The sequence below is a fragment of the Apostichopus japonicus genome, chromosome 2 (genome assembly GCF_037975245.1).
Source record: "Apostichopus japonicus isolate 1M-3 chromosome 2, ASM3797524v1, whole genome shotgun sequence".
Classification (NCBI taxonomy): domain Eukaryota; kingdom Metazoa; phylum Echinodermata; class Holothuroidea; order Aspidochirotida; family Stichopodidae; genus Apostichopus; species Apostichopus japonicus.
Window position 1 is genome coordinate 29,029,445 of NC_092562.1, and position 12,331 is coordinate 29,041,775.

Below are 12,331 nucleotides of genomic sequence, written 5' to 3' on the forward strand. Positions count from 1 at the left end.
AGTTAAAACTTGGAGGCACTGATATAAGGGCTAACATTTAAGCTGGTTTGCCTGTCTAAAGCATAAAGACGTGATACATACATTTATGAACAATAGTTTCACATTAGACTGCTACACTGTTTACGAAGGCTTAATCTTAGGAGCTCTCTATGGATATCGCTATTCAAAATAGAAATCTTACGGTGACAGCTGCCACTGTACTTAGCATCATTTAATTTAATCACAAATAAAATAATTAAATCATTAATAAAATATAAAATATTTTGTGAACCTTACTACTTAATTAGAATTTGAGGTATAATGAGTAACATGGTTATAGCAACAACATGACTAGCAGCTTAGCACCTGGGCTTATATCACGACATATGTATATGTCTCAGAACTCCTATGTGATATATAACTATCCTATAAACACTTAAAACTATTATGTATTTCATTGCTAACCTAACATACTGCACAATATAATTTACATGTAGTGTTATATTGCTTCTACGTGATATAACAACATATTATAAAATAGGAAAAGTAAGATACTGGAAAGGAGAATGGCGAATGCTTAGGTCTGTCATTATCCGCTGGCTTAGCCTCAGAGAGCATGGTTGCAGTTCCTCATTTAATTTAGTCTTATATGCGCTTTATATGAAATCCGTAATCCTCATTTCAACGCAACTGAAAATATATATTTTTAATCGGGGTGGGGGTGGAAGGGGTCAGCAGAAGAGAATAAGACAATAATAACTACTAGTCATTATTAGCCTGATAGGCCTATCGCCTACACGAGTCAGTCGCTAAACCTAGGGAACATTTGATATTGTCCCCAACCATTCAGAAAGTTGGGCGTGCCCCCTCTTCTGCCCCACCCCCTGATTGATGCACCTGGATTAATTATATATATATGTAAATTTATAACATGATTCATATCGACAAATTACGTTTTGGTTGAACTAAAGGAACAAAGGGTTTACAGAACTCTCAAACCTAAAAGTAATTTTTTAATTAATTTCAATACGAAAATGTTATGCTATTCGATATCAAAACCGCATTTTACTATATAACAATAAGTATACTCACATTTGTGTTGCATTTTTTCACAATCTTATTGATCTAAAGACTCGTTCATTCCATTGAGAACGGAAGAGGTTCAACAAGCCATGAAAAATACATTCGGATTATGCCAACAATACTTGTAAGCTCAATTAAGCTTATTGTAAATCAAAGCTTGTAATAGGGGCACTGGGTTGCTGAATATTTGACTTTGATCCGTAGATAATTTAGCTAGTTGATAGTATATAGATCAATAATGGAACTCAATGATGTAAAGATCGTCTAAGATGTTTGGTATCAGTTGCGTATCTGCCTAGAAGAGAAAGAAGGATCTCGGAAGAGACGCATCGGAACTTAATTGACTCACTCCACTGAATGAAACCGCATGCAAATGTCTTTTGTTTAAAGGGGAACAAGGCCAAACACTTTTGAATTGTTTAAAGTTTAGTGAAGTTGCACAAACCTTCCGAATCCGTCTGTATGTAGATATCTGAGCTTTTGTTCCCTTCAATTCCAGCTGCGTTCCTAACACTGACAGATATTGAATAGTAAGTACACTGACGTAATCCTTCAGAGATAATCGTGTCCATGGAGTGTCTTCCTGGTATTACCTTACTACCCTGTGTCCCTCCACTCATCTCTTGGTAGTACACAACGAAGGAGTACTCGGTGGTTGTAGGGTCACATTTAAGATTCCCTGAGGTAATTGCATCAACCTGCATACATTAAGCAAGAGAAATTATGACCGATGAAGCTGGTTCTCTTATTCTCGGTTACATAGTTCGTAGACTCACATAAGCTTGAGGCAGAAAGAAATTCAAAATTTATGGCACTAAATTGCTTAATGTCAAGATGGTTGAATGAAGTATTGAACTTACCGTCCATGTTACTGTAATTTGAGGCCCTGTTCCCAGCATCCGTCCTCTCTGAGCTCTGACATCACGTGGTTTAATAGATGGCGCTACCGAGAAAAAGCGAAACTAGCGTGTTATATTTATGTTTAAACGTGTCATACATTACCAAGTACTTTCTATGAGGTATACACTATACTATATGTTAATACTATCTTGTTACGTGAAGAATGAATCTAATTTATATTTGACTTAATATCAGCACCAATTTAAAATTTGTTTCCAATTCTGCTGTTTCCCATTTATACAAATGTATGCATCAAAATTAAATGCTAATTTCTGGAAATTTAGTTAGATTTGAAATAAAATAAACAAAAACTGTTAGCAAACTGCTTGTCTACTAAAGGGCCCGTGTAAGAGAATGTGTAAAAGTGGGCCTGACGTTTCGATTTAGGATCTTCTTCAGAGGCTGAATGACAAGTAACAATGGAAAAATAAAAACACAGAATACAGACAGGTTAACGAGCATGGTGAACACGAAATAAATTGATGTGTAAAAGTAAGTTGGTCTGACGTTTTGATCCTAGCAGGATCTTTTTTAAAGGCAAAATGACAATTAACTTACAGTAACAGAAGGGACAAAAACCCACACAGAATACAGACAGGTTAATGAGCATGGTGAACACAAATAGAAAGATGTAACGGGATTAGTAATCAAGGGATGGAGAAAAGAATGAAGAATGAAAGAAACCAACAGGGAAAGAGGGAATGTAGGAGATACACAGTAGAGGGACGAAGAGAGGTTTAAGGAAAGAGAGTAGGCCAGTAGGGAATCAACTAGAGATGTCTATAATAAGACAGAAAAATGTAGAGAGAAAGGGGCGGCATAGAGCTAAGACAAGAAGAGTGATGGGGGGGGGGAGTGGGAGGGGGGACAGGAAAACAGTTAGTCATGTCCTTCCTGAATGTTAAGCCGATGAGGTTGAATGTGCGAAGGCTTTCCATCCACAGTCTCTCTCTCTCTCTCTGCTGATTCGTACTAGGTCAGGGCGACTACCTAAGGATTCAATCTCCTGTAGAGACATGGCGTTAATGGTATGGTTGGGAAGGTTCAAGTATTCTCCTACTGGGGTCTCGGTCTCAGTGTTGACTGTGGATCTGTGACAATAGAATCGCTTCTTGTGATGTGACCCTTAGTCTTGTATGTGAGTTGCACGCTGTGGCTGGTGATGAAATTGAATTCAGCAATGTGGAGGCTGCAGACGATGCATCTCGAAGTACGATCACATTTGAAAATACCATGCTGAATGGGTGTAGTGTTAGAAGGTAGATGTGGAGAAGCAGCACGTACAAAAAGGTCTTGTAGGTGGACTACAAGACCTGCGTGGACTTCTTTAGGCAATAGTAGGTTTTTCAATGACGGCTTGTTGCAGTCTACTCTGAAGTGAGGAGAATGTTGTGGTTGTTAGTGGTGATTTGCTGAAAGAGGTGGAACATTTGGGTGATAGTAACAACCAGAGGGAGCTTGTCGTCGCTGACGACTTGTGTGTAGGCTCCTTAAAGCTTCTAAAAAGGTTTCTTAGGAGGCACCCAAGAACCTTTTGTTGCAGAAGGGTTCCCGTTCAGTTGTGAGGATCATCTAGGAAAAACTCACGGAGGTGAATTCTGCTGAAGAAAAGATGAACGTCTTGGCTCAGTTCCGCTTGGTCAAATGATGGAGGAGTAGGACAGAAGTTGAGTCCTTTGGAGAGAAGCCTACATTCTGCACTGGTGAGAGTAGAAGAAGATAAATTAACAACTACAGTTGAGGATGGTGTTAAGACTCATGTGGAGTCTGGGACCTTCTAATACGGTTGCAAGCGTTACGTTTACGTGTTTTCAGAAGGTCAATCATTTTCATTTTTGTTCATTCTGTGAGTACAATGCCATGCCGAGACAAACAAAAGATATTTTCGTTAATGTACTGAGTCCATTCGTCATTGGTGCAGCATGACTGTAATTCATGCTTCAGCCTCAGGATATCATCGTTGAGGCTATCTAAGGACGATTGTCAGTGTTTGGTGAGGATGTTGGTGAGACGGATGGAGGGTGCTCTGTAGGACTGTGAAGAAATTGATGTAGGAAGATTAGTAGACAAAGAACAGAGAGAAGAAAGAAGCCAACGTTGTAAAGAGAAGAGGTAGCAGATAAACAAATAAGTGACAGACTGTAACGGGTAGAGGGTATGGAATACACTGCAGAAGGACAAGGACAGGAAAGTGTGGAGAAAACAAGTTGAAAGATAGCTAGGAGAAGAAGAGTGACAGGGGGAAACATGGGGAGATGTGCGGGGCGGGGGGGGGGGGGAGTTCTAATAGTTTACATCCGGTTCGGTGTGATAATATTTCATTCAAGAGCCAAGGTCATTTTAATGTTGTCATCTTTCAAAGATAAACATGTCTCAAGTTGGTAGAAGAGCACATGTGACAGGTTGGTGACGTGTTAGTTATTACAATTTTTTGTAACACTAAGACTATACGTCTAATACATGAATTGGTAAACTTAGCAAATTAGACTTACCTTCAGATTTGGTTCGAACAATGATAGGGTCAGTGGCTCTACTTTTTCGACCAACTGCGTTTCTGATTCTGACCGATATCATATATTCAGTACATGTTTGTAAATTAGATATTGTCAAAGACCTCTGTGAACCTGTAGTTGAAATATTCTGTGCTATAGTTTCATCCGTAGGATGGTAGTGAACTTCATATGTGTACCTGGTATATGGCATACACTTCAGATTATTTTGGTTGATGGAGTTCGTCTTTTAAACATGCGGAGTAAGAAAAGGACAATATAAGGGTGTAAACATGTTAACATGATATCGAACTGAACACTAACAACGTGCACACTAACTATATGCCTACTCAGGACAGGGAGTTGTTATGGAACAACTGCTCAGAAAGAGCAAGGGACCGTTTAATCAGGGAGTTGTTATAACAAATCCCTGGTTAATATATAGTTTTAAATTTATACACAGGGCATGCTCATACATTGTTACAGTTTCCGGGGTTATCTAAGAGCATTCTGACCGTAACGTCATCTTTGGTTTTCAAATGACACGGACAGTGCAGTGTATCGTACAAGTCAATGCCCTTGTGAACTAATCTCATGAGCAATTTCAACGTTCACGTCGGCTCAATATAGCTCTTTGTGAGGTAGTGCCCAGCGAACTACTGGCTAGTTACGTAATTGGCATGTACCCTTCAGCATACTCTTTGTTCGACTTGGCGCCCTTCGTACAGCAGTTGCGGTGTGTTACGTAGGCCCTGTTCGTATAGGTATCGCACCACGATTAATTGCTCCCATTGACTTACGCACAAAACTTGTCACTTTCTAAATCTGATAAAACATAGATAGAATATTCTAACTGGCATGTCCTAACCACCATATGATAGCTTATGGCTTGGACTATTATAAAACTTTCACTTTTTGCCACCATGACTGTTAAGATTTTGATCTACAAGAGCTCAACGTTTTACAATAGTGCTCCCATTCCCATCTGCCAGCTGTCGCTCCGGAATCTTCTGTTTCACCCAAGATTTTCTAAAATACCTTAAATCACCGTCAATCCTCCAGATTTGTAGACGATCAGTAGTTTATCTCATCCTTTGTAACATCCAAGCATCAACAAGAATGGTGATGACTCAGAAACCCCCCCCCCCCAAAAAAAAAAAATATATATATATATATAGAAGTGCACTTTTGGGCTATTTTCCGACAATGGTTAACCTCTCAGGCGGAAGTGCACTACTCTAATTGTTGTTCGATACCTACTCTTTTTGTTCCGTTCATTTCGAAATCACATTGCGTTACTTTCGGCAGCAGCCATATTTTGTAGATCACTGCTTGTACTTTTAACTTTAATTTATCGAGAGAAGTTTGGATTTAATTATCCCTATTACATTGTTTAGTTAGGCGAAGCTTTGTTTACCGACCAAAGGTTCTCAGTTTAATGTATCGATCAGAGGTTTAGTCGTAGGGTGTAGGATTACATGTCGACCCTATTTGGTCTAATGCTCTGCTATTTCCAGAGTTTTCAAATAGAATGTTAAGGGTTCAGGTAATACAGTTACCAGTGATTTTCATAGGATGCCTTTGTACATATTTTTTCTTATTTTATTTTTATTAGTTTGCATCTTCATGTTATTTTGCAGTAATTTACTAATTTATGGGAAGATATCATATCCACTACCCTCTTGCATATGCAGTTACAAAGTTAACCCCTCAATAAAGTTGCTATCACGTACGGAGAAGTACGGAATCTATTTGAATTGTTGTTCTGTTTTTCTTTCCTACTCTCTGTCAATACATCTTGTGTTTAAAAACAAAATAAAAGGTGGCAGGTGGAAGACGGTTTCAAATCGTTAGCAGAAGTAACATATATGTGTATCGCAACTGAACCCAGAGGTCTGTATTTACAGAGAATTCCGCCAGCCGTTACTACATTGCAAATACTTCTTAATTCTTAACTAGCTGCGTCCGGCTAATGTTTGTTTAAGCAGCAATTAACACTATATAGGGACCTTGTGCAATTGTTAGGTAAGCAAAATGATATTACTTGACAAAAAGGCTGACTTACAGACCACGATACTTGCAGTTGATCTACCCTGCCTGTCTTGTGCGCAGTCACACCATATATCCATACCGTTGGATCTGAAGATAAAAAATCATAATATACCTTACTTATACGGTCTCGCACTATATTGATAAACTGGTCACTTCAATTCATCATTCAACTTCAAGCTATATTCATTTCCAGTTATAGTAATTATTTTAATTTCATTAACTGTTATTATTTAGAAACCGTCGTCATAATTACTATAAACCAATAAATCTATGTGATTCATAAAAAAAGATCCCTGAATTTTTTCATTGTTCATTCACACCGACCTAGAGCTATACATGTCTCTAACATAAAAATGCAAGTGTTTAACATTTCTACATAACACCATTCAGTATATCCTATTCATACACTATCATCAAAATTTCGGCTTCAAACATACATCTGTGTACGAATTTAATGATTTCGTTGTATTGATATTTGAAGCTAAGCACACATAACAGTGTGCTTTATGATCTTTTGACTGGTCGAGTTTCGTTTCAAACTATCCCTCTTTATATTTCCCATATGTTTAGTTTTTAAAATAAAAGGTTAACAGAAATATTGAAAAAGTGTCAGGAAAGAAATCTTCCAGGATAAAAACAGCCATTCAATCATACACACTGACTAAATTAGGTACGGTAAAAATAGCACCAGCACTTAAATTTGACATTTGCAATTATATGTGGAGTATCATGCTATAAAACTGATTCGGAAATTGACAAATATACATCCCACCCTCCCTTCTCCACCCACTCTCCTTCACAGATGTGCAATTTGATATTACATAACGTTTTACTCTACATTGAAAGCGATAGAGACAATTGGGCACAAACCTTCAGAATCCGTACGAACAGTGACAGGTGAAGTCCTGTTTTCACGACCGACTGCGTTCTTGATACCCACTGATATTAGATATTCAGTACATTGAGATAATGTACCATCAGAAATAGTCACATTGGTAGAAGAGTTTGTGGTCGTTATCACTGTCTCGTTACCGTTTCCTGCATCTTCATAATAGACTTCATATGTGTAGTCTGTAGTTCTTGGGTCGCACTTCAGATTTAGTTTCGTGACATTTACAGGCTAATTAGGCGTTTGATTACAGAAAGAGAAAGGAAAAGTTTAGTCTCTCATGTACTGACCCAGGAAAAAATTTACCTCAAATTTACCGCGGTAACATACCACACTTTTACCCCGGTAAAACCGGGGTAAAAACGCGGTAAATTTGTTGTACATTACCGCGGTGTTTTGGCCCTATGGACGCGGTAAACCGCGGTTTACCGCAGTAAATTACCACAAATTTACCATGGTTTTACCTCACTTTTACCCCAATTTTACCGCAATTTACCCCGGTGTTACCATACTTTTACCGTGCTTTTACTACACTTTTACTACGCTTTTACCCCAAATTTACCACAGTTTTACCGTTCTTTTACCCCAATTTTACCGTATATTTACCACGCTTTTTCCTTAGTTTTACCTCAATTTACCATATTTTACCACGCTTTTACCACAGTTTACCGTTCTTTTACCCCAATTTTACCCTAGATTGACCACGCATTTACTACACTTTTACCCTAAATTTACCACAGTTTTACCGTTCTTTTACCCCAATTTTACCGTAGATTTACCACGCTTTTACCTTAGTTTTACCTCAATTTACCATACTTTTACCACGCTTTTACCCCATTTTTACCGTAGATTTACTACGCTTTTACCTTAGTTTTACCTCAATTTACCATGATTTTACGCTAATTGTAGGACAGTTTTACCTGACTTTGAGCATGATTTTGTCCTAACTTCAATCAGCATGTATACCATATATTTCTTTGAATTTCACCCATCAGTGTACTGTATCATAATTTGGCTATATGCCTTTACCCTTATTGTAATAGTTGTATGCCTGACATGTAAGTCCTCAGTTGTAGAATGCAACAGTTTTTAATTCATCAAATCCATGGAGGTTTCACACATGAGAAAGCTTTGTTGAATTTCAATGACCCTAGCTGGTATGATTCCTGATCTCTTCTTTTGACTTAATTGGTAGTCCAGATTGGACTTTTGATCTCTTATTGTCCTCAAAGACTTGTTTTAAATAGAAAGAGTGATATGATATGATATGATACACCTCGTATTACGCTTCCACCCGAAGGTGCTTCAGCAGACTAAGGAAATCCTTAGTCGGAAATCATTGAGGTTCCAAGTTTTTGTGCGTGAAAGGACACCGGCGAATCTCGCCTTCAAATAGAAAGAGTACTCTGATCATAGATACATAGACTTGTCAAGTCATTTAATGGACCTGACAGAGAATACCCAAATCTGAGGACACTGATTGGTCAATTTTTGTGTGCCACAGTGTTGAGGCACAGAAGCTATGCCTTATGTGTGCTAGTTTATATAGTTCTTTTTACATTTTAAAGGCTTTTAGGTTCTCCCTAATAATGAAAAAAGAATTAATTGTTGTCTCCTCTCAAATATATCAGCGATTCCATGAAGGAATTCTCTATGTATCTATCCTCTGCTTGTTTTTTTTAGGAAAAGAGATGCATACTATAACATATAAGAATAGCAGTTTGTCTCTCTTCTTTATTCAACTCATATCCACAGGTAATTTATATTGCCAACATTAAGATATGAATAGAACAAAAGGTTTGTCATATCAGTATTGCAAAAGTATGGGACAAAATCATGGAAAATTGCTGTAAATGTACCATCATGTTTCATAGTGTGACCCATATATGTTCTACTGTGGTAAAATCATGGTACAATTATGGTAAATTTACCATAGTATAATTGCCCGTATAGTTTTACCCTATTTTTACTGTGTTTAATCATGGCACAATTGTAGGAATTTCACATATGTAGTTTATGTACCATATAAACTTACCCTACTTTTACTACAGTAATATCATGGTAAAACTATGGTAAATTTACCGTAGTAAATGTACCACGCTTTTACCCTACTTTTACCGCGGTAATACCATGGTAAAACTGTGGTTAATTTACCGTAGTAAACGTACCTCACTTTTACCCTACTTATACCGCGGTAATATCATGGTAAAACTGTGGTAAATTTACCGCAGTAAATGTACCACACTTTTACCGCGGTAATACCATGGTAAAACTGCGGTAAATTTACCGCAGTAAATGTACCGCACTTTTACCCTACTTATACCGCGGTAGTATCATGGTAAAACTGCGGTAAATTTACCGCGGTAAATGTACCGCACTTTTACCCTACTTATACCGCGGTAATATCATGGTAAAACTGCGGTAAAGTTACCGCAGTAAATGTACCGCACTTTTACCATACTTTTACCGCGGTAATACCATGGTAAAACTGCGGTAAATGTACCGCGGTTGATTTTACCACAATTTTACCACACATTTACCCTATTTACCACACATTTACCATAGTTTACCGCGGTAAAATTAGGGTACATTTTTTGCTGGGGAGTGACAAATACATTTCAATTATGTGGCGGTACTAATCTTAAGGATAAATAAATAGTTACGGCGTATTTATTCTTTAATAAGAGATCAATCAGTACGTTTTAATCAGTTAAACTAAACGAATCGTCTTCACCTGCTTCTACTCCTACTTCTCTTTGTATTTTGTATTGTTTATAGTGCATTTAACTTACAGTCCAACTAACTAGAATTTGCACAGGGTTGACACCACGGAGTAGAGTAGCGCTGACATCTGTTGGCATAACAGTTGGAACTGAAATGATAAAAGATAAATGATGTTATAGTGACTAGAAAAGAAACACGTGGTATACATATCTGGTGATAGCCTGCTGCTGAAGAGTTTTCCTTTTGTTTACTCCTTAGGCTAGCCATTTGTATCAGAACACGGGGAAACGAAATATACCAAAATTATGAACTCTGCAGTTAACAATGTCTAACAATAATGAACTTAACAAGAACAGAGCTTTGAAGGTCAAAACGACATTTACACAGGAACTTAACATATCTGGAACACAGACCTGGGAAATTGTTAATTATTACCGAAATCGTTGATATCAAGTATGTTAGCCGATGATACGTCGATATAATATGATTACACCGTCACTAATTTATCCAAATTGTTTACTGTACATGCCGTTTTTTCCAGATTATTCAAGGACATGTAATACGCAATAACGATTTAAAGAAACTATACTATCAATGTTATTTAAAAATCTGAAGAGCGATACAACTTCAGACTTCATTCTAGTAACAAGACCTACGAGTTCATCATATCAATCTTTTCTTTTTACAGGCAGAGACAAAGCTGGTCCCGTTTCAAGTGACCTTCACTTCGGTTTGAACGACCAAACCAATGTTCTTTTAAGTAAATTATGTTATAGGCGTTTTCCGATGTATGAAAACTGTTGGTGAAGTGTTGATGGATAAGTCTTACGGTTTTGCCGAAATAAACATACTATAAAGCCTATACTCATCTGCTGTGCACAGTTGATGCAAGAAACCTATTTTTATGTACGAGTTGTTCCTTCAAGTTCCTCAAGTTGTGGTATTACATACATATAACTATTTAATTCGATTCCCCTATAAAAAGGTGGACATTTTTATATGGTGGAAAGGGATAAGTTAATAACTTGGTGCTATAAAACTGAGTAAATTTAGGGTTAAAAACCTTCTGAATACGTCAGAACAGTAGTTTCAGCACTTCTGTTTCTACTTGATCCTTCTGCATTCCTCCTCACCGACACTAAATATTCAGTGCATTGAAGTAAACCATTCGTGATAGTCACACTACGTTCATACTGTACGTTTTGTACTGAATAACCTCCACCACCAGTCGCTGGTCGGAAGTACACATCATATGTAAACTCCGTTGACGGACATATGTCCTGTGTACAAGAAAATGTATACAATGTGGCTTCCAAGTATATAGTGATAACCCCCTCCCCGATGTTGATCCAAATGTTTTATAAAATGTTACATCATCATTAAATACCAATATATTATAAGCGGTCTTACTGTTTCACGAATTCAAGTAATGAATGCAAATTATAAAAGCCAATTTGTATCAAGGGCACATTGCTTATTATAGGTGTTATTGATTTCCTCAGCTGCAGACTGAGGTGAATATTTGTCGCGGTTTACTGGTAGTCATTTCATCGGGTAAGATTTACTGAGAAATTGCTCTATCATTAGGTTTAATAAGTCCCTGATTCAAGTGAAAAGAAAATTAGAAAGTGTTACGTTACAAAATAGCATGTAAAGTAATCTTAGGAACTGTGTTTCTATATCATACCTCCCAGCTCACTGTAAATGAAATCCTTTCCTCTGCCCGCGTTGGCTCGGCATTAACATTAGTAGGAGGTGTTGTTGACACTGAAATCAAGAAACCAATATTACATCAGATACGTCAAATGAGATCCAATAACTTCTTTGTATTGTGACCAGATTGCAGACTTGTAAAGTGAGTACCAAAACCATGAGTGCAAGTACGCATACAAAAGTCTCGATTTAAAATTACAAAGGCCCTGACTCAGAGTATATGTATATGAGATTGTTGTTCGTGTAGGTCTACTCTCTCTATTACGACCAAATAATGAGTGAGAGTAATACCTGCAGTTTGCAGATGGAGGTAGTTGACAGTGATTTACAAGGGTAAGAACTTACTATATTAGGTTTTTGAAATAACAGAATAACGAAAAATCCACCTATAGGCTGTTACGTCACGTCCTTGTCTGTTGGGCCAATGCTTGACTAAAGACAGTCTCGACAAATATGTGGCAATGAAGAAGAAATTTATGTGACCGTGTCACGATGGTACCGT

At 37.5% G+C, this 12,331-nt stretch overlaps 1 protein-coding gene across 3 annotated transcripts in view; it reads right to left on the reverse strand.

Annotated features, from left to right (window-relative positions):
* The window catches only part of LOC139954969 (uncharacterized), a 121,052-nt gene that overhangs the window by 37,846 nt on the left and 70,875 nt on the right, over positions 1-12,331 (reverse strand). For 2 of the 3 annotated variants that reach the window (XM_071955057.1, XM_071955062.1), the window contains exons 14-21: positions 11,804-11,883; positions 11,180-11,396; positions 10,185-10,264; positions 7,374-7,623; positions 6,517-6,590; positions 4,455-4,698; positions 1,923-2,005; positions 1,508-1,760 (exon numbers count right to left, since the gene is read on the reverse strand). In XM_071955057.1, the coding sequence (XP_071811158.1) occupies positions 1,508-1,760; positions 1,923-2,005; positions 4,455-4,698; positions 6,517-6,590; positions 7,374-7,623; positions 10,185-10,264; positions 11,180-11,396; positions 11,804-11,883 (1,281 nt within the window). The remainder of the gene's footprint in view (positions 1-1,507; positions 1,761-1,922; positions 2,006-4,454; positions 4,699-6,516; positions 6,591-7,373; positions 7,624-10,184; positions 10,265-11,179; positions 11,397-11,803; positions 11,884-12,331) is intronic. The other variant, XM_071955047.1, reaches the window with a different exon arrangement.